The 27,055-nt window shown below is 42.2% G+C and overlaps 1 protein-coding gene across 1 annotated transcript in view; it reads left to right on the top strand.

The window, feature by feature from the left end:
- Positions 1–27,055, top strand: part of kif15 (kinesin family member 15) — a 158,928-nt gene that overhangs the window by 75,141 nt on the left and 56,732 nt on the right. The window contains exons 18-24 of the mRNA XM_069913478.1: positions 1,902–2,009; positions 12,577–12,682; positions 12,956–13,121; positions 20,286–20,445; positions 21,852–21,937; positions 22,479–22,557; positions 26,022–26,108. Of these exons, the coding sequence (XP_069769579.1) occupies positions 1,902–2,009; positions 12,577–12,682; positions 12,956–13,121; positions 20,286–20,445; positions 21,852–21,937; positions 22,479–22,557; positions 26,022–26,108 (792 nt within the window). The remainder of the gene's footprint in view (positions 1–1,901; positions 2,010–12,576; positions 12,683–12,955; positions 13,122–20,285; positions 20,446–21,851; positions 21,938–22,478; positions 22,558–26,021; positions 26,109–27,055) is intronic.

Here is a 27,055-nt window from a genome sequence, read left to right as displayed (position 1 = left end):
CTGCTGAAGGTGTTCCTTGTGTGTTCCTGCGTTGGGGTTGGCGATGAGAATATCATCTAGACAGATGAATATTCCCTCTAGGTCCTGAGTCACCACGTCCATAAAGCGCTGGAACATCTGGGCCGTATTTTCTTTTAGGCCAAAAGGCATACACACAAATTTGAAATGTCCAAATGGGATGATAATGGCAGTCTTTTGGATGTCATCAGGGTGCGCTGGGATCTGATAATATCCTTTAACCAAATCGACTTTAGAGAAGATCAGAATTCCCCAGAGTTGAGCAACAAAATCTTGCACATGTGGTATTGGATTGTCTAGCACTGTTGCATCATTTAACCGCCGGTAGTCTCCATATGGGCACCACCCTCCAGAGTTCTTGGCCTCCATATGGTCCCCCAAGGGCTGTTCGAGTGGTAGACGATACCCAACTCCTCCATGGTTGCAAACTCAGTTTTGGCCAGGAGGAGCTTGTCCTGGGGAAGTAGTGGTATGTAAGTTGGTGGTCTGGTGGTCTCACTGAAGTGCTGCATACCGTGTGCAAGTTCCATGTTTTGGAAATTCGGGGCTAGCAGCAATGGAAATCGACCAGTAGGGAAGTGTACTCATTCTGGTTGGAGGCGTGGATTCCCATCGGCTGGGTTTTTCTGCGTTCACTAGACAGCACCTGGCCAAATCCACCAGCAGTTCGTTGGCTTGCAGAAAATCTGCCCCTAGGAGGGCCTGACCCATGGAAGCAACTGTGCACTCCCATCAGAGGCCACTAACAACGGCTGGCTTGTTTCCCAGTATCTGGCCAGGTGTGGATCCAGGTAAATTACAGGGGGACGCAATGTCGGGGATTACGGCCCCATCGATGGTGGTGGTAGTAGCAGTAACCAGTAGCTTTGTCTGCACAGTTGCCAGGGAGGGGGAATGAGTAGTTCCTGCCAGTGTGGTAGCACCCACCGCACAAATAGGTTGGACATGGATTGAGTCCAGCTGAGGGTTTTGGAAAAACCAGTCCGCTTCCTTGTCCACGAGGTGCAGGTGAGCAAAGTCCATATTGGAGGTGGCTAAGGCAAAGTGGACTGGCAACTTCGACAAGAATAGGGCTTCAAACAGGAAACACTTGGTGTGTCTGTCTGCTAATGCCACTAGATCCTGCATAAAGTGGGATGGGGTATGGTCCCCTAGGCCCTGTGACTTAAGTACGCGAACAACCCTTTAATGCTAGGTGAGTTCGAAAGAGTCAAGTAAGAACCAACGAAAGAGGGTATACTTGTGTTCCATGGGTGTGTGGTTCACAAAAGGGCTGACTCTTGCTGCTGTGACTGGAGCCAGAATTTGGTGTCTTCAGCCGTTATGCCTCTTAGCACAAACTGTGCCTCAACTAGTTGCAGCCAACTCCATGGCTGATTGGCCCAAAATGCCAGCAAGTAGACTCCCACGCCGTTCACTGTAGCCGGATCAGGAGCAGAAATGGTCGTAACTGTGGCAGGTCCGTCGCCGGCAGCTTCAGGAGCTGCTGTAAAGCCGGTAGGGTCCATGCTGCTGTGTGCCCGGTAGGTCTCAAACCGTTGAAACCTATGTGGGGTCAGCACTGTCGTGCCTGTGATACGGTGGCACTGTGAAAAGAAAGGAACACATCTGCACTGAGCTGAGTGAACCAGCTACAAAAGCAATACTGCAAAAGCCCCCCCCCCCCGTCACCGAGCTGGCTCATGGGAGTGACATCAGCGCACAGTCTCAGGAGCAGTGCTCGCTCCCTGCGGTCCTCTCTTTAACCCTGGCACTCCTCCTCAGTGAGGAGACGGTCTTTATTCCATTGTGTGTCGGCTGTGACAATTCAGCCCCTTGTGTACAGGGCTGGACCAGACTGCTACAATATAATAGATTACCAACTATTACTGTTTGGTCTTTAGGAACAGTTGACTTGTCTCCAGACCAAGCTGGATGAAGAGGAGAGCAAAAATGTAAAACTGCAACAGAATATTTACAAACTGGAAAGCCATTCAGCTAAGTTGAACGAGGTAGGCAATTTTCTTAAAACGAGCTTAAAATATAAATTTATTTGTGATTCCCGATTGTTTGTTCTATATTTTTTTTGAAAATGCACTGAATTTTCATGTCATATGCTGTTATGTTATTTGGATATGAATCAAAGAAATGAGAGTTCACGGTCATCTTCAACTTGTTCTCTATCTTACTTCACTATCAGACTGACTTCATTTTGCCCTCCATATTAAAACACTCTAATCTATTCATTGTCACCTCCTTTATTCTTGCCACTCTGTTCCCAGAGTCTCAAACACTGAAAACCATCTTCTGCTTTAAAATTCCATCTAGGAAGCAGAACTCCCAATTTGTTGCATTAGAACAGAAGCAGCAGTAGCAGGAGTCACCCATCTGACCAGTTAAGCGTGCTCTGCTATTTAATAAGATCATGGCTGATCTGGCTGTGGACTTGGCTCCACCTACCTGCCTGTTCCCCCATTACCCATAAACCCTATTATTCAAAAGTGCATCTGTCTTAAATACATTCAATGAAGGATCCTGTTTGAAACCTACTCCTCTCAATCTTGAGGCTATGTCCCCTAGTTCTAGTCTTGCCTGCCAGTGGAAACAACCTCCCTGCTTCGATCTTGACTGTTCACAGAACAATACAGCAGAGCAGGCCTTGTGGCCCATGATATTGTGCTGATCTAAATCCACTCCACAGTCAATCCAACTCCTCCTTCGTAGCTTGCAACACTCCATTTTTCTTACAGCCATGTGCCCAAGATCAACCTCCACCACCATACCTAGCAATAAATTCCAGGCACCCACCACTCTCTATTGTACAAAAGATTGGACATCTAATGTCTCCACTGCGCTTTGCTCTACTCACCTGAAACAGGCATCATCTGGTATTGGCCATTGCTGCCCTTATCTATGCCTCTTGTAATCTTGTACATTTCTTTAAAGTCACCTTTCATCTCCCATCACCCCAAAGAGAAAGGCCCAAACTTGCTCAACCTTTCCTCTTGAGACATGTTCTCCAATCCAGATAAATCTCCTCTGTACCCTATAAAGTGTCTACATCCTTCCTATAATGAGGCGACCAAAACAGAACTCGATACCATCATCAAAATGTATTCCTTTCACATCTTGTTTCTGTAAGATTTCTCCTTCCCACCACCCCCCCACTTCTAACTCAAAAGTGCAGTCCCAGACTACTAGATCTCTCCTCCTAAGGTAACCCCCCCCCCCTCCCAATTTGCAGAATAAAGTGGCAAATCAACACTTTGTGCTTTGGAGGAAGCACAAAGCCAATAAATCTGACCTCAAATAAGGAGACCAGAACTGCACACTCTACTCCAGGTGTAGCCTCACCAGTACCTTGTACATTTTCAGCAGAACCTTTCTGCTCTTAAATTTAATCCCTCAAGAAAAGTGGTTCTCAACCTTTTTCTTTCCACTCACATACCACTTTAAGTAATCCATTACTAATCACAGAGCTCCCATGGCTTAGGGCAGGGGTGTCAAACTCAAATTCACGGAGGGCCAAAATTAAAAACTTGGACTAAATCGAGGGCCGAACTAAATATTTATTGAAAATTTTCAACAACATCTGCATGTTTTCTCTTCTTTCAACATATGTAATGTTAAACTTTTTCTTATTAAAATAAATGTTTAATAATAGTTTTGGATAAACTCTTTCCAGAAGCATTAACAAATGAGAAATAAAATATTCAATAAATAATATTTCTCTGTAGAGGATTTGTCAAATGTTGCTAGTGTGCTGTCGAATAGTAAAATCTGAGGGCTATTGAGAATGTGGGAGAATAACATGATTCCTGAAACAATCAAATGGGTGACTGATTGTGGGCATGAACTCTAGCAGGGTTATTTGCCATGCCCTTTTTCCATTGGTACAGATATCCTTTGATTGACACACTTTTCAAGTTTTATGCCTAATGAGCTTGTATCCAGGTGCAGGACCATTTTTAACCAGGAATATATTTATCACTGTGACATGAAACTATTGGAAGATCGTTTTATCCTGAGATTAAAGTTCATAATCCTTACTCAGGCCTGTGTGCGGGAGGGCGGGGTTTGCGGGCGATCGGGTTGGACAACGACAGTGCGGGGGCATCGGCTCTCGCTGCAGGGCGGCATCTCGGCGGATCAGCGGCCCCGTCACCGTGAGTCGCGGGTCGGCCTGCGGCAGGCAGGGGGAGTGGGCAACGGTCCTGGCGAGGTCAGGCCCGAGGCCTCCAGTTCCGGGCGCTGGGAAGCAGCCTTGGCTTCCCCTGACACCAGCCAGGCCCCAAAACCAGAGTCCACGGTGAGACCCTGCAACGTAAACAGAGGAGGTGGGGGCGATTAGCAGGCTGACGCCAATGCATTCTGGGATTTGTTGTATTACTGTGCATGAGCTATACTGGCGCAGCGGCCAGCGGGCCACCTCTAATACATTTTTGAAATGATCTTGCGGGCCAAATATAATTATATCGCCGGCCAAATTTGGCCCGCGGGCCAGAGTTTGACATGTGTGCCCTATGCCATCGGAACTCTGTAATTAGTAAGGGATTGCTTAAGGTGGGATGTGAGTGGGAAGGAAAGGGTGAGAATCACTGCTCTAGACCCAATTGTTACTGAAATATTTTGCTTGAGAAAAATTGTCATTGGCCCATTTCCTTTAGCATTCTGAAACCGTGCACATGACGAGTCAATGAGGGATGATTAAAGCAGTAGTCTTCAAACTTTTTCTTCCCACCCACAGACCACCATAAGCAATCTCTTACTAATCACAGAGCACCAATGGCACAGGGACGCGAGTGGAAAGAAAAAGGTTGAGAACTGTTGTATTGTGGTAACTCCATATCTGATTAGGTTAATTGTTAGGCAAGTGGTCAGAGAAGGACCCCCCCCCCCCCAACCCCAAGAAAGGTTTAAATCACAGGAACAAAATAAGCTTCCGTCTCACTGTTCCCAATCTTACACACAGTCCTGATGTGGAATGTGGGGTCGCAGCTCCACGTTCACCCGAGTTCAGGTGCTGTCTGTGTGGAGTTTGTATGCTCTCCCCTTGTCTTGGACTAACAGGTCGGTCGCCTGACGAAGGCACCCAAACCCCCCCCCCCCGTTGAAACGCCAGCATCCGGGGCGGTGGAGGAATTGGCTGAGAAGAGCGTGTTGCTCCCACCCCCCTCCCATGGTTGGAGAGGGATTAAACTGCGATCTCACGGCGCTGGGCTCGTCTCCAACAAAAGGAGCGGGAGGAAGGTTCCGCCGCGCACGGAGCGAGGGGGAAGGCATCGCCAACGAGACATTTGGTCCGGCGTCGCCGCTGAAGCGCAGACCCAGCGAGGATGGTCCCCAACTCCAGCCGCGTCTGTGTGTCCGGGAGCCGGGCGGGCTGAGTGCGGCGCTCCGATCCCCGGGATTCGGGACTCTGAGATCCCTCCACACCTCCAGCGTCTTCATTTTCACCTTCAGTGTGCATGCGTAATACTGGCACGGCGGCCAACAGGCCAACTCTAATATATATTTAATATGATCTTGTGGGCCAAATATAACTATATCACGGGCCAAATTTGGCCCGCGGGCCAGAGTTTGACATGTGTGGCTTAGGGATTACTTAAGGTGGCATGTGAGTGGAAATGAAAAGTTTGAAAACCATTGCTCTACAATGACAGCCAGCATCCCATTTGCTGCCTTGATCATCTGTTCTTTATGATTCATGTGCAAAAACTCCTAGGTCTCTCTGCACAACAGCGGGCTGCAATCTTTCACCATTGATTTATTAATTTTCCTCCAAAATGGATGTCCTCATATTTATCAACATTGTACTCCATCTGCCAAACCCACATCCACTCACTTAACCTATCTGTAATACCTCTACACCTATTTATCTTTCATTTTGCCATAATCCTGAAGAATTATTCCCTTTACTCTTTACGTGCTTACCTTGTTACTATAAACCATGGCAGAGGTCGACAGCATCGAGTCCACGCTGCTGAAGATCCAGCTGTGCTGGATGGGTCACGTCTCCAGAATGGAGGACCATCGCCTTCCCAAGATCGTATTATATGGTGAGCTCTCCACTGGCCACCGTGACAGAGGTGCACCAAAGAAAAGGAACAAGGACTGCCTAAAGAAATCTCTTGGTGCCTGCCACATTGACCACCGCCAGTGGGCTGATAACGCCTCAAACCGTGCATCTTGGCGCCTCACAGTTTGGCGGGCAGCAGCCTCCTTTGAAGAAGACCGCAGAGCCCACCTCACTGACAAAAGGCAAAGGAGGAAAAACCCAACACCCAACCCCAACCAACCAATTTTCCCTTGCAACCGCTGCAATCGTGTCTGCCTGTCCCGCATCGGACTGGTCAGCCACAAACGAGCCTGCAGCTGACGTGGACTTTTTACCCCCTCCATAAATCTTCGTCCGCGAAGCCAAGCCAAAGAGAATAAACCATACTCTTTGGTCCTCTTTTTTTCCCTCATCTACTATGAATGAGGAAGTTAGCATTGGTGGAATGAATGAGACCAGATTTTCGGAAGCTGATGACTTGTATCCTTGGTGTTAAAGGAGATATGTTTGGAGATGATGGATATACTGGTTGACAACTTGAAAATTCCATGGTTCCTACTGATCAGAAGTAAGCAAGTGTTGACGTGTTTTTGAAGAAAAGGGGAGATAAAATGGGGGAACAAAATACTAGCAAATCTGATGAAGGGTTATCACCTGTCTCTTGCTTTCCATGCACAGAGTCCCTTCTGCACTTGTGTTGCTCCAGCTAACCTGAAACTAGAAGTTGTGGAAAATTGAGGTGGTGACAGGGCATTTTTCTATTACCCTTTTCCAATGCTATTATTTTTCTTTTTTTATAAAGAGGACATTGTACTTGGTGAAACTGTTAAAAATGTTTTTATTGTAACTAACAGAATGGTTGAGCATAGGGGTGTGGCCATGCTAATATGTGGAGCAGAGTGTTTTGAAAGAGCTCTCCACAAATAGTATTAAAAAGACAGTTTAAAAGCACAAAAACCAGAATTTTATCATCAAAAATGGATGAAGTAAATGCTAAATGACTGAGGCAACCGAGAACAAAAACTGAAGAAGTTACAGCTCAGCCAAGAACATCGAATGGCAGCCTGATGAGGAGTAATTCAGTAGAGACCTTGGGTCTGGCTGAATCCAGCAGAGCTGGGGAGTTGGCCCAAATTATAGCCTCCATCCTGAACATGTTGGAAACTTTATGCAGTCGTTTTATGAGTATGGAATCAATGATGAGAAATATATCCGAAAAAGTAATGGAAATTAAAGAAGTCATGGAAGACTTGAGTGAATGAATGACTCATTCAGAGGCTGAGCTGGACAAAACACAAAAGATAGGCTGAAGACACTGGAAGGAAAAGCAAAAATATGGGACACAGAAAAGCAAGGACTGATGGACAAGATCGACCATGATGGAAATTTTTTAACAGACTTAATAATGTAGGAATCATTGGACTGAGAGAAGAATAGAGGGAAAAGACGCAGTGAGTTTCTTTGAAACATGGATCCCACAAATGCTGGGACAAAATAAGTTAAATACAAAGCTGCAAATTGAAAGGGCTCAAGAGACTTTCGGACCCAGAAGAACCAGTCCTGGTAAGACTTTTAAGTTACTGGAAAAGAGATGTGATCTTGGGAGCAACATATGAATATTCAAAAAATAATAATGGCCCATTAGTGGTGGGCAATGCAAAAGAAATGTTTTTCCAGAACTTCAGCCCTGCCTTAGTCAATGAAGAAAGGAATTTGACGAGGTAAAGAGACAACTGCGATCGAAAAACGTTAAATATTCAATGATTTATCCACCAACGCTGAGGATGGATGTCTCAGAAGGTAATCAACAAATTTTCAAGAATAAAGTGGAAGAATTTTTAAGAAAGTTATGAAAAGATTAAAGTTGCCAGCTGAAAGGTCTGAGTAAACCATTTCAAAATGGGACTAACTGAAAGATTTTTTTTATATACTAATAGTACTGAGCTGTCTTGTTTTCACTGTTAAAAGAAAAAAATACATTGGTTTATATGGAAACCTTTGAAAAGACAAAGGTGGTAAGGAAAACAGCAAGGTGGGAACTCAAATTTGGGGGAGGTTTGGGGGGGAGATGGTGCTGGAAGAGGAGCAATTTTAAAAGATGGCACCAAAGGGAGATTTCTTCTTTGGAAGAAGCCATGGGCTTTTTATTTGCGGGCTTCCGGGTACTATTATCAACGTCACTGTCAGAGCTTGTGTGTGTGTGTGTTTCTTAAAGGGGAAATGTATGTGTTGGAAATGTCTTTTAATAGGGAAATGTTAAGTTAGTATTTAGAAAATTGGGAAGATATTATTGTTATACAATATTTGTATGAAAATTGGTATGGATAAAACACTAAAGTTTATTAGTCTTAATATTAACGGGATAAATGAGACGATGAACAGGAAGAGGGTCTTGGCATATTTAAAGAAATTAAAAGTGGATATAATATTTTTGCAGAAAACACATCTTACTAAATTGGAACATGATAAATTAAAAAGAGGATGGGTGGGACAAATAATATCATCTTTCTTTGGTTCAAAGGCAAGAGGGGTGGCTATTCTAATTAATAAAAATACACCAGTATTAATAGAAGATACCTCGATTGATCAAGCTAGAGGGTATGTAATGGAACACTAAAATTTATGGAGAAGCATGGACACTTATGAATATTTATGCCCCGAATTGAGGATGAAGGCTTTATGGACATCTTCTTAAAAACAGCAGAGAGAAGACAAAATATATTAGTTGGACTCAATACTAGATAAATCGACAAGGACAATAACAATTACAAGAAAGCAGCAAAAAAAAAAACACAATTTCATATATGAAAGATCTAAATCTTATCAATGTATGAAGGCAATTAAATCCCACAGAGAGAGAGACTACTCTTTTTACTCAAGGGTGCATGACTCACATACAACGATTGACTTATTTTCAATGTCTTCCCAGTTAAAAAGTAGAGTAATAAAAACAATATCTAATGAGGCTTCAATCAGACCATTCTCCATTAATATTATCTATAGCAACAATGGAAAAGCAAGAGAATGTATGCAGATGATGTCTCAATGCTACATTGCTTAAAAGAACAGACTTGCGAATTTATAAAGAGACAGAAATATTTTGTGAAGCAAATCTGCTGTCTATTAATAATAGCTTTCTGATTTGGGACATGCTTACAGCATATTTAAGGGGACAAATTATATCCTATACGAAGAATCTTCAGAGGGAACGTATGGAAGAAGTAAACAATTTGGAGAAGGATATTGAAGAATTAGAAAAATAAATCAAAGAACAGGACTACAAGAAGAATACAGATTATTGGAGAATTTAAAAAAAAAAGCTAAGACATAATACAATACAAACATATAGGTCAGAAAAGTTATTAAAAACTAAACAACAATGCTATGAGTTGGGTGAACAGGTGCACAAAGTTTTAGCTTGGCAGATTAAAACAGAGGAGTCATCAAGAATGAAAAATGCTATAAAAACGGAAACAGACACTCCAGTATACAAGCAAAAAGAAATTAATGACACTTGGGGCAACATTACATAAAATCATACAAATCAGAATTACTAAGAAATGGAAGAATTTTTGCTGAATGTCGAACTTCCCAAAACTCTGAGAGAGATAGGATAGAATTAGATACTCCCTTCACAAGGGAAGAAATCGAAAAGGCCCTGGGTACCCTACAAGCTAATAAACTCAGGGTGGATTTCCACCTGAGTTTTATCGACAATTCAAAGAATTATTAATGCCCCTTTTAATGGATGTTCTGGACCAAGCTGTGCAAACACAGACATTCCCGGAGTCTTTCTCAACTGATTATTACAGAGTTACCAAAAAAGAATAGGGACTCACAAAAAACCTTGTCATATAGATTATTAATCTATATGATTATTATCCCTGTTAAATGCTGATTATAAGATAATAGCAAAAGCATTGGCTAATAGGTTCAGACAATACTTGCTGAAACTGATACATACGGACCAAGCAGGATTTGTTAAAGGAGGGCATTCCTCAAATAGTCTAGGAAAATTATTTAATATAATGCACATGGCTAAATCTGAAAGAAATCCAAGTGTTTCAGTCTCCCTAGATGTGGAAAAAGCATTCAACAGTTTGGAATGGCCCTTTATATTTAAAACATGAAAAAATTGGTATAGGCAGAACATTTATAAATTGGATACCATAAACCACAAGCTAAAATAATAACAAATAATCAGATGTCAGAGGCGTTCCCCTTGAGTAGATAGAGTAGACAAGTATGCCCCCTATCCTCAGTGCTTTTGTATTTTAGCAATTGAACCACGGGTGGAGATAATAGATGGGATCTGGATATAAAAGACTTCAAAATCAGGCAAGAAAAACACAAAATCAATCTATTCGCAGATGATGTGCTATGGTACCTGTCAGAACCGGCTAAATCTTTGGAAAAATTACAAAGAAAACTAGAAAAATATGGAAGAATATCAGGCTTCAAAATAAAATGGATAAAAGTGAGATAATGCCATTAACAAATTTTGAATATGAAAGATACCAAAAAGGAAGTAAATTTAAATGGAAGACAGATGGAATAAAATATCTTGTAATAATAACTGATAATAACTTGCAAAATCTGTACAAACTAAATGATGTTCCTCTTCTTGGGAAGATGGAAAGAGACCTACAGAAATGGAGAAAGTGGCTGATTACTTTAGTGGGAAGGGTTAACTGCATCAAAATGAAAGTGATGCCAAGACTGCAATACCTTTTTCAATCGCTGCCTATTCTGTTACCTAAAATACTTTTTTAAAATAATAAACAGCCATATTAGACAGTTCCTGTGGAATAATAAGGTACTAAGAATTGGTAAAATTGACATGGGACTATGGACTGGGAGGACTTAGAGTCCCAGATTTTAAAAAATATTATTGAGCTGCACAGACTAGATTTCTCGCAGCCTTCTTCACTGAAGACAATGAATACTTCACTGAAGTCTTGGGTTTAAATGGGAATGTACTCAATGGAGGAGGGGGAAGCAAAGGACTTTATCTATGAATGGAGTTTCAAATCACTAAAGAAAAAGATGGATAACCCCATTCTAACATGTATATGATTAGCACATGGCAAGAAATTAATGATTGTATAGGAAAAAAAGTAGGGATATCAATAAAAACACCATTGTGTAAAAATGTGTTATTACCTATGAACATGGGCAATATTACATTTGTGGTATGACAAAGGTATAAGATTAAGGACTGTTACACGGAAGGAACTTGTCCTTTCAACAATTAAAACACAAATACAGAGTGGCCAATGGAAGCTTTCATTTTCTCCAGCTTGACCCCACCTGAAATTCGTGAAATTGAATGAATGGTCTGGATGGGGAAAACATCCAAATTTATAACAAAAATGTACTATGCACTCCAGAATTAAAGTGCAAAACCAGAGTTGCAGAGGTGATGGGTCAGACTTGCGTGTGGTAAGGACAGTGTGACATCAATTATAATGCAAGTTATGGACTGGTTTGGTTTTTTTTACACCAATTATATCTTACCCCACAAAAGTCACACAGATCATGGACTGGTTCGGTATTTTTTTTACACCGATTATATCTTACCCCACAAAAGTCACACAGATTAAAAGCCAAAATTTCAGAGATGTGTTTTAGACGTGGGACTGAGATAGGAACTTTTCTACATGCTACTTGGTCGTGCTTGAAAGTGAGGCCATTTTGGCAAGAAATTGCAGAAAAATTAACCAGGATAACAGGAGTGGCCTTCATGGGTGACCCAGAGCTATATCCACTTGGTAATTGCATGGAAATAAATGACAAATTGACCAAATATCAAATCTAAAACTGAACTTGCCCCACACATTTTCTATAAAGGTGTCCCCCTTTCACTTTGAACAAGTAATATTCCTACACTCCACAAATTTTGAATCTTTCTGGAGCATTGATCTTTCCTGCCACATCATAACTACAAAAGCAACTTTTGGAAAGTGACCCTGATGCAATATTTCTTTCATTTACCTATGGGTATTACCCACTTGTGTTACAAATGAACAGTTTTACAACCATTGCCTGCTGTCAGCGAGTGTCTTTGCCCCCTTTCCTGCTGGCAACAAGTCAGCTGCATATATTTTCTGACCTCTGGATGGAATGTGGTTATCCATTGTCCTCTGCATAGGTGATAGGGGAATGAGAAACCGATGGGATGCCTGGTTGGAGTAGTACCAGTAGCCTAATTCTGAACAGCAAGAGCTAATGAGAGGGATGTTAAAATTACTCAGCACATGCATGTACTGTAACATTAAATGGAACTATTAGCAGCTTCTGAAAGTACGAAAGATTTGTCTTTGAATTTGTCTACCCACCCTGGCAACTTACCACTTGATATTGTTGGGTTCTTGCGTACTCTCTGCATTCATTTTTTTTTAATTCATAGATGTAATGTCTCTGTTCATGACTGAAACTAAAATTGTATTTCAAAAGTGTATCCTAATTCATATTTGTAAAAAAAAAAAAAAAAAAAAAATCTTTCTGTGCACTGCTCTTAGCTGCTCATCTCTGAACGAAACAATTGGAACAAAACGCAGCAGGAACTTGCAACAAATAACAAATCATTGGAGAATGAGCTGCAGGACTATCTGAATAAAAACAATAGTAAGTGAAATATGAACTTTGTTGAAATAGTGTAATACTTATCTGTTGCTTTTCCGAACTCCTAAGACACATGTTACTTTAGTTTTGTCCATTGAGTTAAATTTTAAGATGCATTTATTCACATATGCCTTCTATATTTGTTGAGATGCCTCTTTCTGTTTCTAATCAAGTTTTATCTAGTTGTTGCAAGAGCATTACTGCATCCTCGGACTGAGGACTGTCAGGTTTGTGTCCTGAAGGAGACACTAATGTAGCTACTTTCTCCATTGATAGTATTGCAGAGTGAAGTGCATGACTTGCGTGTTGTGCTGCAGTCAGCTGACAAGGAGCTTGAGACTGTGAAGAAGGAGTACAGTTCCTACAAGACCAAGCAGGCTGCTGAGCAGATTCAACTTTCAGACCAGTTTATCAAGGTCCAGTTACAGCTGGATGAAATCAGGTAATGTTTATGATTTCTATACCAAGACTCAATGACAAAGAGTACATTAATATGGTGGTTAAATGCCAAAAGATTGTGAAGATTGCAGAAATTTTAGCAATAATTCATCTTTGCTACATTTACTTCTGTTCTGCTCTTCTAAAATGCTACTTGGATCATAGAAAAATAGTGATGGGCTGGCCTATAGAAACCTATACCATCAATCTAACCACAGTTAATTTTCCCATAATTTTCTTGTATCCATGTGCCTATCTAAGAACCTTTTAATTATCTCCAGTGTACCAGCCTCCACCTCCACCCCACCGCAATGCATTTCACACAGTCACCATTCTAAGTAAAAACACTTGCCTCTAACATATCCGTGGAACTTTCCTCCACTCATGGATATGCACTGGTATTTGCTGTTGATGCCCTGGGAAAAAGGTTCTGTTTGTTCATCCTACCTATTGCTCTTATGATCTTGTACATGTCTATTAAGTCACTTTTCATACTTCGGTGTTTCAAAAGTAAAATCCCAAGCTCTGTCAACCTTTTTATTTTGAATATTTTATTTTATTTTATTTTTTCTGTTAACCTTTCTTCACATGACATGTTCTCCAATCCAGGCAGCATTCTGGTAAATCTCTGCATCCTCTCTCAAGCTTCTGCATCCTTCCTATAATGTCGTGACCAGAACTGAACACAATACACTACTTCAATTGTGGTCTGATGAGAATTTTGTACAGTTGCAGTTACCTCACAGCTCTTGAATTTAATCCCCTGACTAATGAAGGCCAGCACACCATATACCTTCTTAATCACCCAATTAACTTGCACAACTAACTTCAGGGATCTATTGACCTGGATCTTTCCTCCACTCGAAGAATTCTGCCATTAATCACATACTCTGCAGTCAAGTTTGACCTTTCAAAGAGCATAACAGCACAGTACAGGGCCTTCAGCCCATGATATGCTGATCTGTATAAACCTAATACACAACAACCCAATTTTTTCTACCTCACACCCATAATCCACTATTTTACATACATCCATGTGCCTACTTGTAGTCTTTTGAATGTTCCTCGTACCATTCTCCACTACCACCCCGGCAATGCATTCCAGGCACTGACCACTCTTTGACATCTCAGAACTCTGATATTTGCTTCTGTCGCCCCAAGAAAAAGGTGCAGTTGCAACTTCACTGGTTGAACTCCGTTTGCCTCTTTGATCAATTCTGTATTTTGTCTATATCCTGTTAAAACTTAAGACAAAGCTGTACACTATCCACAACACCTGCGAGCTATGTGTCATCTGAAGACCTGCTAACCTGCTTTCTCATCCAAGTCGTTTATAAAATTTCCAAAGAGCAGGGGTCCCAGAACAGATCCATACGGAACTCCATTAGTCACCAACATCCAGGCAGTATTCATTCCATCTACTTCCACCCTCTCCTTTCGGTTGGCAAGCCAATTTCAAATCGACATAGCCGAGGTTCCTTGGTTCCCTTGCCCATGGCTTAATGAGCCTTCCATGGGATCCTTGTAAAGAGCCTTGCTAAAATCCATATACACCATGTTCTTTGCTTACTCCTTGAAGAAGAGCTCAGGCCTGAAACGTCGGCAATATATTTTTGTCTCTTATGGACAATGAAAGACCAGCCGAGTTCCTCCAACATTTCACTCTGGTGTTATATACATCACATTCCCTTCAGCACTTTTTTTTCCCACTTCCTCAAAAAATTAATTTAGGCTCATAAGGCATGACCTGTTTCTCTCAAAGCCATGCAGACTATCCCTGAGAAGGCTACTTTTCACTAAATGATTGTAAATGGCCCCAAGAATCTTTCCAATAGTTTGCCCAACACTGTCGCAAGACTCACTGGACTGTAGCCGCTCACTACTGAAAGAAGATGCACACAAATAGTGTAGTAAGGTTAAGCTCTGAGTTTTATTAGGGCTCCCCTTCGCTGACATCACAGCATGCATAAAAAAAGCGGGTTTCCCGTACACTGGTACTTTCCTGTATAACAATGCCCTTCTTCCCTGCGCGCTGTGCCTTTCTGTTGGCTGTGCAGTAAGGCCAATGCCATTTTGGGGTCGCTGGCCTTTAAGCTACCCTTACCGTACACCTTCCGGTTTGCTTGTTGGGGCCAGTGCCGCTGCGTGAGCTGCTGTCCTTTGGTTGCTCTTGGCGCCACATGCCCACACTCCTTCCCCTAGAACCAGCAGTATTGCCCTTGCTGCCCAGAGGCAAGGTCTCTGCAGCCTTCGGTGGTCTGCATCTTTGGCGTGGTGCTGATATCTCGACTGGGTGCACTAGGTCCAGCTGTGCCGTCTTCATCCTATCTGTGGTGAAGACTTCCGTCTTGCCTCCAACCTCCAGCTCAAATGTGGTCCAGTTGTTGCAGATGACCTGGAATGGTCCCTCATATGGCCTCTGAAGTGGTGGACGATATGGACCCCTGCAAATGAAAACATACTCAGACTTGCAGGTTTTGGATATATTGTTCCTTGCGTATCCGTGCCTGGAAGGTGGAATCGGGGCCAGGTTGCCGACTCTTTCCCTCAGCTTGCGGAGGAGAGCTACCGTGTGATCCTGCTGTCTACCAGGGGATGGTACAAACTCTCTTAGGACCACTTGTGGAGCTCCGTAGACGAGTTCAGCTGAAGAGGTGTTAAGGTCCTCTTTGGTTGCCATGCGGATGCCCAACATTAGCTCATCTACCCAGTTGGGTCCTTGGAGACTGGTCATGAGCGCAGTTTTGAAGGGCCTGTGGACTGTGAATGGTAAGCTGTTGGGCGATGCAACAGGCTGGCGGGGTGAGGCCACAGACTGGAGGTGAACTGGGCCCCTCTGTCCGAAGTGATGTGGGACAGTAACTCGAACCATGCCACCCAGGTCGAGATGAGGGCCCTGGCGCACGAGATTGTGGATGTGTCTGCCAGCAGGACTGCTTCTGGCCACTTGGTGAAGCAGTCAACCATTGTGAACAGATAGCGGAAACCCCAGGATACTGGCAAGGTTCCTACTGTGTCCAGGTGGATGTGGCCGAATCTTTGTTCTGCGGGCTCAAAGTGTTGAGGTTAGGTCTTGGCGTGCTGCTGTATCTTGATTGTTTGGCACTGCGTGCATGCCTTCGCCCACCCGCTAATCTGTTTCCGCAATCCATACCATTCATATTTGCTGGCCACCAGCAGGACTGTGGTCCTGATGGACAGGTGAGCCGGTCCGTGGATGGAATCGAAAACCTGTTGTCTCCAAGCCATTGTGATGATGAGTCTGACCTCACCGGTGGCCACGTCGCACAGGAGGGTGGGGTGTCTTGCAGCTGCAGTCCCAATATGGCAGTCTTGTATTGGGCATCTCCTATTCTTTCTGCTGTGCCTGCACCAGTGCCATGAGTCCACTTCCCTTGATAGCGAGTGGATACTTTGTCTGGATAGTGCATCGATCACCTTGCCGGAGATGTGCCTTGCATCTGTGGTGCACTCAGAGATGTAAGGCAGGTGTCATTGCTGGCGAGCTGACCAGGGGTCTGAAATATTAGCTAAGGTAAAAATCAGGACCTTGTGAAGGCCCTGTCCTCTAGGAAATGGTGGATGACTAAATATAGCGCCAGTAGCTCTCTATCGAAAGTGCTAATCTTCAGTTCTGGAGGCCGCAGATGTTTGTTGAAGAAAGCCGGCAGTCACCAACTTCCTTCGATCTGCTGCTCCAGAACTCTGCCGATCACCATGCCTGAGGAATCCACTGTCAGGGCCGTTGGCGTGTCCGACCTGGGATTTGCATATTTATCTCTGTGTTCTGAGGGCTATTTGGAGGCCTGTAGACTACTTCCAGTGAAATGATTGCTCCCTTCCCATTTCTGACTTCCACCCACAGTTACTCAGTAGATGATTCTTCCACTATGGTCAGCTGTGATACTGTTCCTAATTAGTAATGCTACTCTCCTCTCCACCTTTTTACCTTCCTCCCTATCTCTTTACAAATGTCTAAACCCATTAAAGTAAACACATTTCAACCCATCCAATCAACTACATTTATGATATATCTACTACTTGTCCTTCCTCTCAGCCTCACTACGCATAGCATCTACCTTTCCACCAAATGTTCCATCTTCTAATCTAACTCTCGGATTCCTATCCTTCTGCCTAGCTAGTTTAAACCCTTTGCAACAGCCCTAGCAAACATGCCCACAAGGATATCGGTCCCTTTCTAGTTCAGGTGTGACCTGTCCTTTCTTGTACAAGTCATGCCTTTCCCAGAAGAGATCCCAATGATTCACAAACATAAACCCCTGCTCCAACCAATCAGTCACACATTCATCTTCCATAATGTCCTATTCTTGTCCTGACTAGCACGTAACAGAGACAGCAATCCAAAGGTAACTGCTCTTGAGATCGTGCTCTTCAATTTCCATCCTAACCCTTTGAGACATTATCCCTTTTCTTATTTATGCTATAAGTTCCAACATGTACCACAACACCTGGCTGCTCATTAGAGACATCTCTGACCCTGGCATCTGGGAGGCAACATATCACCTGAGAATCCCTCAACCTCTTCCATAGAATCTCCTGTCTATTCTCCTCACCAATTAACCTCCTGTCATTATTGCTCTTTTCCCTTCCCTTCAAGACACAGAGACAGCCTCTGTACCAGAGACCTGGCTGCTGCAGCTTTCCTTGGTTGGCGGACACTCACAACAGTATCCAAAACAGAATACTGTACCTGATGAAGTTAATTATCTGTACAGGTACAACCAGATGAAACAACATTTCTCTGGCCACTGTGCACACACATACACTCACAATACATAGCGTATTATAATTGCATATAATCATAAATATATAATTTAAAATAAATAAAAATATTTTGGAATGATTTACTCAGCCAGCAGGAGGAAGCTGTTTCTCAACTGGACAGTCCTGAGTTTGATGCGCTTGTACCTCCTTAATGATAGTTATTGAGTGGAACAGCCATAAGGATTCCCTGCACCCTTTCCCTCTGCTGATGGTCACCCAGTTGCCTGCCTTCCAAGGTGTAACTGTCTCGCTAATACTCCCCGTCTTTCATCATCTCATCCTCCAGACTCAGCTTCAGTTCCCTCATGTGTGGGCTGCAACAGTGTGCACTTCTCAGCGATCAGGGACACTTGAGGGTCACGATTCCCCATGTCCTTTAAGAACATACTATTGGCCTGATTGCCATTTCTGCTGCTTGATGTGTGCAATAAAAACAAGACCTACCTGACCTCTGTTCACCATAGCATTCCAACCAAAGTCCTTGAGACTTTTCATTCAGCACAGCTGTACCCAAAAAACTCCACCTCTTATCTGCACCTTTTATCCAAGAGTTATTGCAACTGCCAGCACCTGGACCACTTATTTCAAAGCCAGGTCCCACTAATGCACTCTGCCACTCCACAATGGCTGCTCCACTTGAGGTTCCCTTCATTTATTGGCTGCTGTGTCATCTGACCCCCCCCCCCCTTCCTGTTTCTGCAAGCTCCACTCCACTCAACTGTACTCTCTTCCTCCTCCTTCCTCTTGACTGCTGTTGCTGTTCAACTGACTCCTGCCAGGGAGCCATCTCCCTGCACATTCCTCCTCTCCTCTCTGCTCCTCTCCCTGTTCACCTGACCCTTCCTGTCTCAGCATCTGCACTCTCCTGTCCTCAACTGCTCTCACTTAAAGTAATCTGTAATCTAATACACTTCATGTTCTTGTACAAAGTTCAGAAACCATCTGAGAAAGTGAAATTGAGTGTCTGTATATTCATGGAAGAGTGGTATTATGTGTTATATTTATCCAGCTTTTTTGATTAAACCTTGTAGCGAAGTATTGATTTGGCCATGTATTGCAAAACCTGATAATGTTAGACATCATTAATAACATTGCCTTGAATAGTTGCAGTACTTGTAAACTGATTAGATAATTAGGACTTTAATTATGATTAAATTCTGTGGTGTTTGAACTGGAAGTGACAAGTGAATACCCTTGCTTGTTAATTACACTTTACTAACAAAAGGGGATGGCTGTAGATCAATGGATGGACTCCCTTGTGTATGATGATGGGCATTGATATGGCCATGCTGGATTATCCTTTCTGCACTCTCAGCTGAAGCACTTGCTTCCCTTCCACCTTGATCTCACCGTAGTCAGCTAAACCCACTTTGTTCGTCTATGTAGCTGATAGCTGAGCTCCTTCAACTGCTGCCTTTGCAGTTGGCATTCAAGTAGATCTTGGTACTCATTTTATTACAGTGTTAATTAAGGAAATTTTGGTTGCTGTAACAACTATAGACTGCTGTATATGATGAAGTGGTAAAGTTTGAACAGGTTGTGGCAGTGGACAAATGAGGGTTCAGACTGTGGCCTGTTCAATGATATCACTGTCAGACAGTTGCAGGATTTCTGAGTACAGGCACTCCCTGACTTATGACCGTAATTGGGACCAAAGGATCAGTTGTATCTCAAAGTGGACGCAAGTCAGAATTTTGCCCACACGCATGGAGTACCGAAATCTTAAAGCAAACATTTTTTATCGTAGATTTGACGATAACAACTTAAAGCTTCTTGAATATGTCAATCTTACCACATTCTGGTCCATGCTTACCTTGTTAGTCGGCGTCCTGGGGTCTGTAGGCTGAGTGCAGCCATCTTGATTCTTGTGTACATGCAAGAGTGTTCAGTTGGCGCATGTGCACTGGGTTTGTGTATTGGAATTCGGTTGGCGCATGCGTGAGAATTAAACACCCTAACGATACTGAATTCGTGCCCTTAACTCTTGCACATGCACGAACTGAACTTCAATATGCAAATCCACCGCACATGCACCAACGGAAGACTCATGCATGCTCACAGGAAGCAAGATGGTCGAGCCTAGCCTATGGACCCTGGGACGCCAATTAACAAGGATAAGTACTCACATTTTGCCTCTTGCATGTCCTGTATCCCTGTTATAGTTTGTCAAATACAACATAATCTGTAAATTTTATTTAAAAATTTGGTTATATGTATGGATGGACGTAGGTCGCAAGTCGGTGAGTACCTGTATTCCATGTCAATACTTCCTTCAAACAGTGCTCAGATTTGTTCCTGTGTTAACTTCATGCTGATCAGTTACTTTTCTTCCTTAATAGAATGTTGATACGATGCTTTTTTTTTAAAAAAAAAAAAATTCAAGGTTGGAACATGAAAAAATTCTGGAGGAGAAGCGCAGTATTCAAGATGTTTATGATGATCTACTGGAGGTTATGAAATTTAAAGAGTATGAAACTGAAGAACTGCATGAAAAGCTGGAGCAAATGAATGAGGAAGCTGAAATTCTGAGGACAGAGATCAGTGTGAGTTAAGGACAAGGGAGAATGTCTATCGAAGCATCTTTGATCTGAGATATTGCCTGATGTAGATGCTGTCCCAGTTACTGAGCTTTTCCAGATTTGTTTCAGATTTACAGTACCCACAGCGATTTATTTTCGATGTTTAATTTGAACATCTCATGAAGAAAGTCGGCATGTTTCTGTGTTAGCATGACCGGTGGTTGAACCTGACTTTGGAGGTGGCAGGGGGCTGGGTGCAGGGCTTCCCCCTGCCCTTGGGGGTTGGAGGGGGCTGAGCGCAGGGCTTCCCCCTGCCCTTGGGGGTGGGAGGGGGCTGAGTGCAGGGGTTCCCCTGCTCTTTGAGGTGGGAGGGGGCTGGGTTCAGAAGAACTCTTCTGTCATTGTTGATGAATGGTTTGGGGAGCAGAAAACTCTGTCTCCTAATGAAGCTGGACGTTAAATCTTTTAGTTTTGGGTTCGACCCTGTTTTCAGGGTAGGTTCGGGAGAGCTATTCACACCTTGTTTTGAATCTGTGCTCTGTATTGGAACTTGTTAACTTTCCAATGGGAAGCAAACGAAGATAAAGATTCACAATTAGCTTGTGATTCTCGAGCTAGCTCCCAGTAGATATGAATTTTTGATATGCAACTCAGTTAATCCAAGAATGTATTTTCTTTGACCATAGTTAAGTGTGAAATCAGTTGAATATAATTCTGGATTATTGTTTTTGTATGCTAATCATAATGTCATGCATATTGTACCCAGTACATACTGCAGCTGAACAGGGGCTTTGTTTTTTTTAAAAAAAACTCAACTCTAATAGAAAACATTAAATTATTGTAAAAAGAGATAATAAATGTTCACAGTTACACTAAGTCAAAGAAAAATAAGTGACGTTTCAATAGTACAGATGGGTCTTTTTGATGTTGGAGAAGCATATGATTAGGGTAGCATGGGGAGGTTCAAGAACCCAAAAGATTTTGGACAAAAGTTGTTCTTGAAGCTCAAGGTGGTTGACTTCAGGCTTCTGTTCCTTTTGCCCAAAGGGAGCTGTGAGAAGAGGCAGTGACCAATGGGTGGTAATGCTCTGATTGCTCCAGGGATCGAGTACATAAATTGTGAAATGTGTATGCAAATTTGGAAATAACTGGAATATTCCAATTTAATAGCTGACAAAATGTTAGAAAATAGATGTTGACTTTGAGTCCATCTTGTACTGGTTATGGTTAGGCAATGCCAAATCTCAGCTCTCCTCTGTCTCGGCAAACCTTCCAAAACATTTGTTTTCAAACTGGACTGAATGAGTTGTTTCCTTTTCCAAAATGTGTTGACATTCTTGGTCATTGGAAAATTACTGCATGGAAATTGAGTCAGTGGTGACCATCATCTATTTTGAAGTTTTCTTAAATATCCCTTGTGTTAAATCTAGTCATTGATGGAGCTTCCGGAAGCTGAAAAAGAACAAAACGAAAAGCTTGCTTTGCAACATCAACAAGACATCGAAAACAACTCCAAGTAAGTGTCTGGTGACTAACAATTGTTCTTTCCTTCCCAAGCCACTTTGCTTGGGGCAAGAAATTGGAGAAAATATTGATGGATCCTGTTATCTAAATGTGCCTTGCTGAGCAGAATGGCAGTTGATCATTGGGTTTGCCATGAGCAGGAACATGTGCAATGTTTTTCTTAATTAATCTGTGAATGTGACTCATGATAATTATTCGGCCTGTGAACTGGCAGCTCTGCCTTTGGTCTCCTCCAATCCAGTCACCTGTGCAGTCAGGCAACCTGGTCATTCTCCCTTCTGTAGGGCTGCAATAGAGGAGGTGGATTTAATCTTTTTCACTTGCATTAACATCTGCATGAAAACACTAATAGCAGACATAGATAATGCCTAGTGGTATGTTGCACAATATTAGGCAAGTTGAGTAGTATTTAAGTGATTAATTTACCTGCTATACAAAAATATATGGTGAAAATTGAAAGGTATATGAAATATTTGCAAACACTCTTGACTGGTTTTGTTTCATAACTGAACCTCGAATGTCTCTTGATGCAGGGAACTTACAAAGGCTTTGAATGAGAAAGATCTCCTAAAGAAAGAATTTTCTGAATTATTGTTGAAGTCTCAACAGCAGGTATGATCCAGAAACTAAGCAGGCCTCCTTTTAAATCTTTATTTTTCCTTGACTCTGCTTGTGACCTGGGATTTTATTGTTTTAGTCCCGTTCTTCAGTTAACTATACAATTTGTCTTTCCACTGGGTTTCTATACTCAACATCAGCACTGCCTGTGCATTCTGGCTGAGACCAATTAAACTGAGTATGCAAGCTGCAGCTTGTGTAAGCTGAGGAGATGCTGTATCCATTTCAGTTTGCCTACAGAAGAAACCATTCTGTAGAAGATGCTCTCGACTTGTCGCTTCCCTCTGTCCTGGCCCACCTGGAGAACAACGCCTCATACACTAGGCTGCTGTTCATTGACTTCACCTCAGTGTTTAATATGATCATTCCCCAGAGGTTGGTGGAGAAGCTGTCCTCACTGGGACTCAACAACCGTCTCCTTAATTGGATCCTGGACTTGCTAACAGAAAGACCACAGTCTATCTGGGTTGGTAGCAAAATATCAAGCACCATCGCACTGAGCATTGGTGCACTTCAGGGCTGTGTGCTCAGCCCCGCTACTGTTCTCGTTACTGACCCACAACTGCATTGTTAGATCCATCTCCAGCAGCGTCATCAAGTTTTCAGATGACACAACAATATTTGGCCTCATCAGCAACAATGAGTTGCACTACAGAGAAGAAGTGGGAAATCTCGTGAAATGGTGTGAGGGTAACAAACTGTGTCTCAACGTGGACAAGACGAAGGAGATGATCATGGACTTTCGGAGGACTGGGTATGACCACCCTCCACTAAACATCAATAATTCTGTACTAGAGAGAGTGGAGAGCACTAAGTTCCTTGGAGTTCACTTAACATCAGGAAGGCACAACAGTGACTGCACTTTCTGTGAAGATTGTAGCAGGCAAGGCTACTGGCCATCATTATGTTAACCTTCTATAAGAGCTCTATCAAGAGCATCCTGACCAGTTGCATCACAGAGAAATGGATTGGAGGCCAATCCACAGTGGCAGAGAGGATCACTGGAGTCTCCTTCCCCCCCACCCCCAAGATTAACATAATGTACTGCGATCATTGTCTGAAGATGGCATGCAAAATCATTGAGGACCCCCTACCACCCTACACACAGTGTCTTTCAGCTGCTCCCTTTGGGGAAGAGATACAGGAGTATTAGTCGGCACCATCAGGCTGAGGAACGGTTTATTTCTATGGGCCGTGAGAATGCTGAACGATCAAAGGAACTGCTTACACTAACAATCCAAGACTCTCATTTGTACAAACAATATTTATTTATTTTTATAGATAAAATAATTGTCCTGCATATACTGTATTTTTTAAAATATTTTATTTTAATTTTCCAAGACTCATAAAGAACATTATTACGTTATAGTATTTTAAAATTAATCTCATATGATTGTCCAAATCTTTCATCCCCTAACTGCTAACAATAAAAAAAAGACAATTGTCCAAAAAGTGGGGAGTTTGAGCATGCCTTCATTAATTAGTCCATAATCTTGATCTTCAATAATTCCACACTATTAATCTCACTATATTATTTAAACCTTTTTGAGGTAGTTAATTATATCCTTAAGCCAGTATGATTCAAATAAGGTTGCTGTATTTTCTACATAGTCAAACCAAAATGTATACAAATAGCCTTGAATAAATTCTGGAATCTGCTCCTTAATTACATGTGAATTGTTTGATTGTAAATTTAAAACTGTGGAGCATAGTGGCAGATAAAGGAAAAAAAGTGTCTTTGTCCCACTGAATATTACAAAAGGCAAGGCTCCTAGTATTGAATCCTGTGTCACTTCACTGGTTAAAGTCCTGCAGTCTGAAAAATTGCCCTCTACACCCAATTTCTGTTCCCTATCACCTAGCCAATTTTGTTTCAAGTTGGCTAGATGGCCTCCTATCCCTTATGCCCTAACCTTCCATGCCATTTTCCTTCAGTATCCATGCTGACTTCCCCTAATTTTTCCCTGGCCAACCAAATGATGAGTGATTCTATCTCTCAATCCCCTGCAGCAGTTTCCCTACCACTGATGTCAGACTGGCAGGTCTGTACTTGCCTGTATTATCCTAACAGCCCTTTTTAAACAACAGCACTGCATTTGCTAACCACTCTGGAATTTCTCCTGTCCTCAGTGATGAGTTAAAAATGTCTGTTAAGGCCCCAACAATTGCCTTCCTAACTTTCCATAATGATCTGGGATGTACCTGGTCTAGACCTGGATATTTATCCACCTTGATGCGATCCAAGATGGGTAACACCTCTTCACTACTAATGTAGACGTGCCCTAGGCTGTCTATAGTTACGTTCCTCACCTCCCAATCCTGGTTATCCAGCACCACAGTAAACTCATTCATAAAATATTAATTTTGCATCTACCCTGTCTCAGCAGACAGATGTAGCTCCTGATCCTCAAGAACACCTATACTTCCCCTCATGATCCCCATGTTACTTCAGATACTTGCCCAAAACCTTTTCAGATTCTCCCTTGCACTGTCTGCCAAATCCATCTTCAAACATCTTTTAGTTCTTGTTTCCCTCTTCCCTGCACCCCACATTCCGTCTATTCTAGATATTCCGTCGAACCTATTTGCATCAAATATCTGCCTTCTTTTCCTATCTGATCTGTGCCTCTATCTCTTATTAACTAGAGTCTGTTTAATGGTATTCCTCCCCTTTATCCCACTGGGAATATGTTTGTCCTGGACTGACCTTATCACACTCTCCAATGCCTCCCATTTGGCAGTCATGGTTCTATTCTCCAAGATAAATTGCTAACTTCGACCTGATCATGTCGAAATTGGCCATGCCCCACTTTAGGATTCTAAATTTAGAATTCTAATTTAAATATCCTTATGTCTCCACATAATTTAATATCAAAACTAACTCTTAGAAATAATTTAAACATCTCTGACTACCTTGTTGATGGCCTTGGGTATGAGAGCAACAATAAATTCAAAATATTTAAACAGAATATATTATCAGGATGTTATTGATTTTTTTTTTGTCAAACACACTGTAAAATATACGTATGCACCAAAATTCTCTATTGTTACAGCTGAAATGTACTTTGTAAATGAAAAAATATCTACTATACTATGCATTAAATGAAAAAGATAAATAGAAAAGATGGATCATATTCAGTTACCATAGTGTAAGAAAAAGTGTTCCAGCTGTGCAGACAGTCATTTATATGATGTTAGAGTAGTCGCTGATTGGTCTAACAAGGAGAAGTGAAAGGGCCCGATGATGAGCAAGTACCCACCTTGTCTGTTTCTTCTGGTTTACTGTACTTCTAAAGTTGTCACTTCTATTAGAATTGCAGTATGGCTTCAACATATTGCTAAATTGTTAATATGTTGGCACAATTACAGATGCCCATACTAAATCTCTGGCAATACAAAGTGTTCAGCACCTCTCATAATTTAGGCTTTTGAATAATGTTTACATTTTGCTGTTGAAGGCACTGGAGCTGAAACAAAAGAAGCAGAGGCTGGCTGATGGAGAAAAGGTTATTGCTGATCTAGAGAAGAAGCACTCCGCTGATCAGGTTTGAGTTGCAACTTAAAACCAGTAATTACGCATGATATTGATTATTCTAGGGAAATGGCTCAGAAACCAGGGCTCTGTACAGTTGGAGTAATATATCTCAGGTCAGTACGCTGAATCTCTCTGCGATGAAAACTGACATACTGTTTGTTCTCCTAATTGTTTGTACTTGGACTTCAGGTTGGTGAAAGATGTGATGCATTCAGAGTTGGAGCCAATCAGGGTCTCTAACTTTCTTGTGTGATAAAGGTGCTGGAGAAACTTCCTAAGTCATGCAGCATCCTTTCATTACTTCCTATTGATGATGCATGACCAGTTGAATTTGTTTCACAAGATCACAAGACAAAGGAACAGAAGCAGGCCACTAGGCCCATCGAGTCTGTTCCATAAATCTACACCATTACTCTACTCTAGTTCCAATTTCCAGCCTTTTCCCCATATCCCTTGATGCCCTCACTAATGAGATACTTGTCTATTTCTTGTTTAAATACTCCCAGTGATCTGGCTTCCACTGCTGTATGCGGCAGTGAGTTCCACAGATCCACGACCCTCTGGCTAAAGAAATTCTTCCTAATCTCTGTTTAATATGGATAACTTCTCATTTTCAGACTATGACCTCTTGTCCTCGATTCACCCACAAAGGGAAACATCTTAGCCGCATTCACCCTATCTAAACCTTTCAAAATACGAAATGCCTCTGAGATCTCTTCTCATTCTCCTATACTCCAATGAATACAACCCAAGAGCTGCCAAATACTCCTTGTGTGTTAGCCCTTGCATTCCGGGAATCATCCTAATAAATCTCTGCACCCTCTTCAACCACATCACATTCATTGCATTTGACCCCAGAATCTGCAGATTTTCTTGTTTTTCTTCGGCTCTCTAGGCTTGTAAATACTTCAAATGTTACCTCGTGCCAATTTAATATGGAATTCATCAATTTGTTTC

Source organism: Narcine bancroftii, chromosome 1 (genome assembly GCF_036971445.1).
Source record: "Narcine bancroftii isolate sNarBan1 chromosome 1, sNarBan1.hap1, whole genome shotgun sequence".
Taxonomy (NCBI): domain Eukaryota; kingdom Metazoa; phylum Chordata; class Chondrichthyes; order Torpediniformes; family Narcinidae; genus Narcine; species Narcine bancroftii.
Note: the sequence above shows the minus strand (reverse complement) of the source record. Positions and strands in the feature narration are given on the sequence as shown.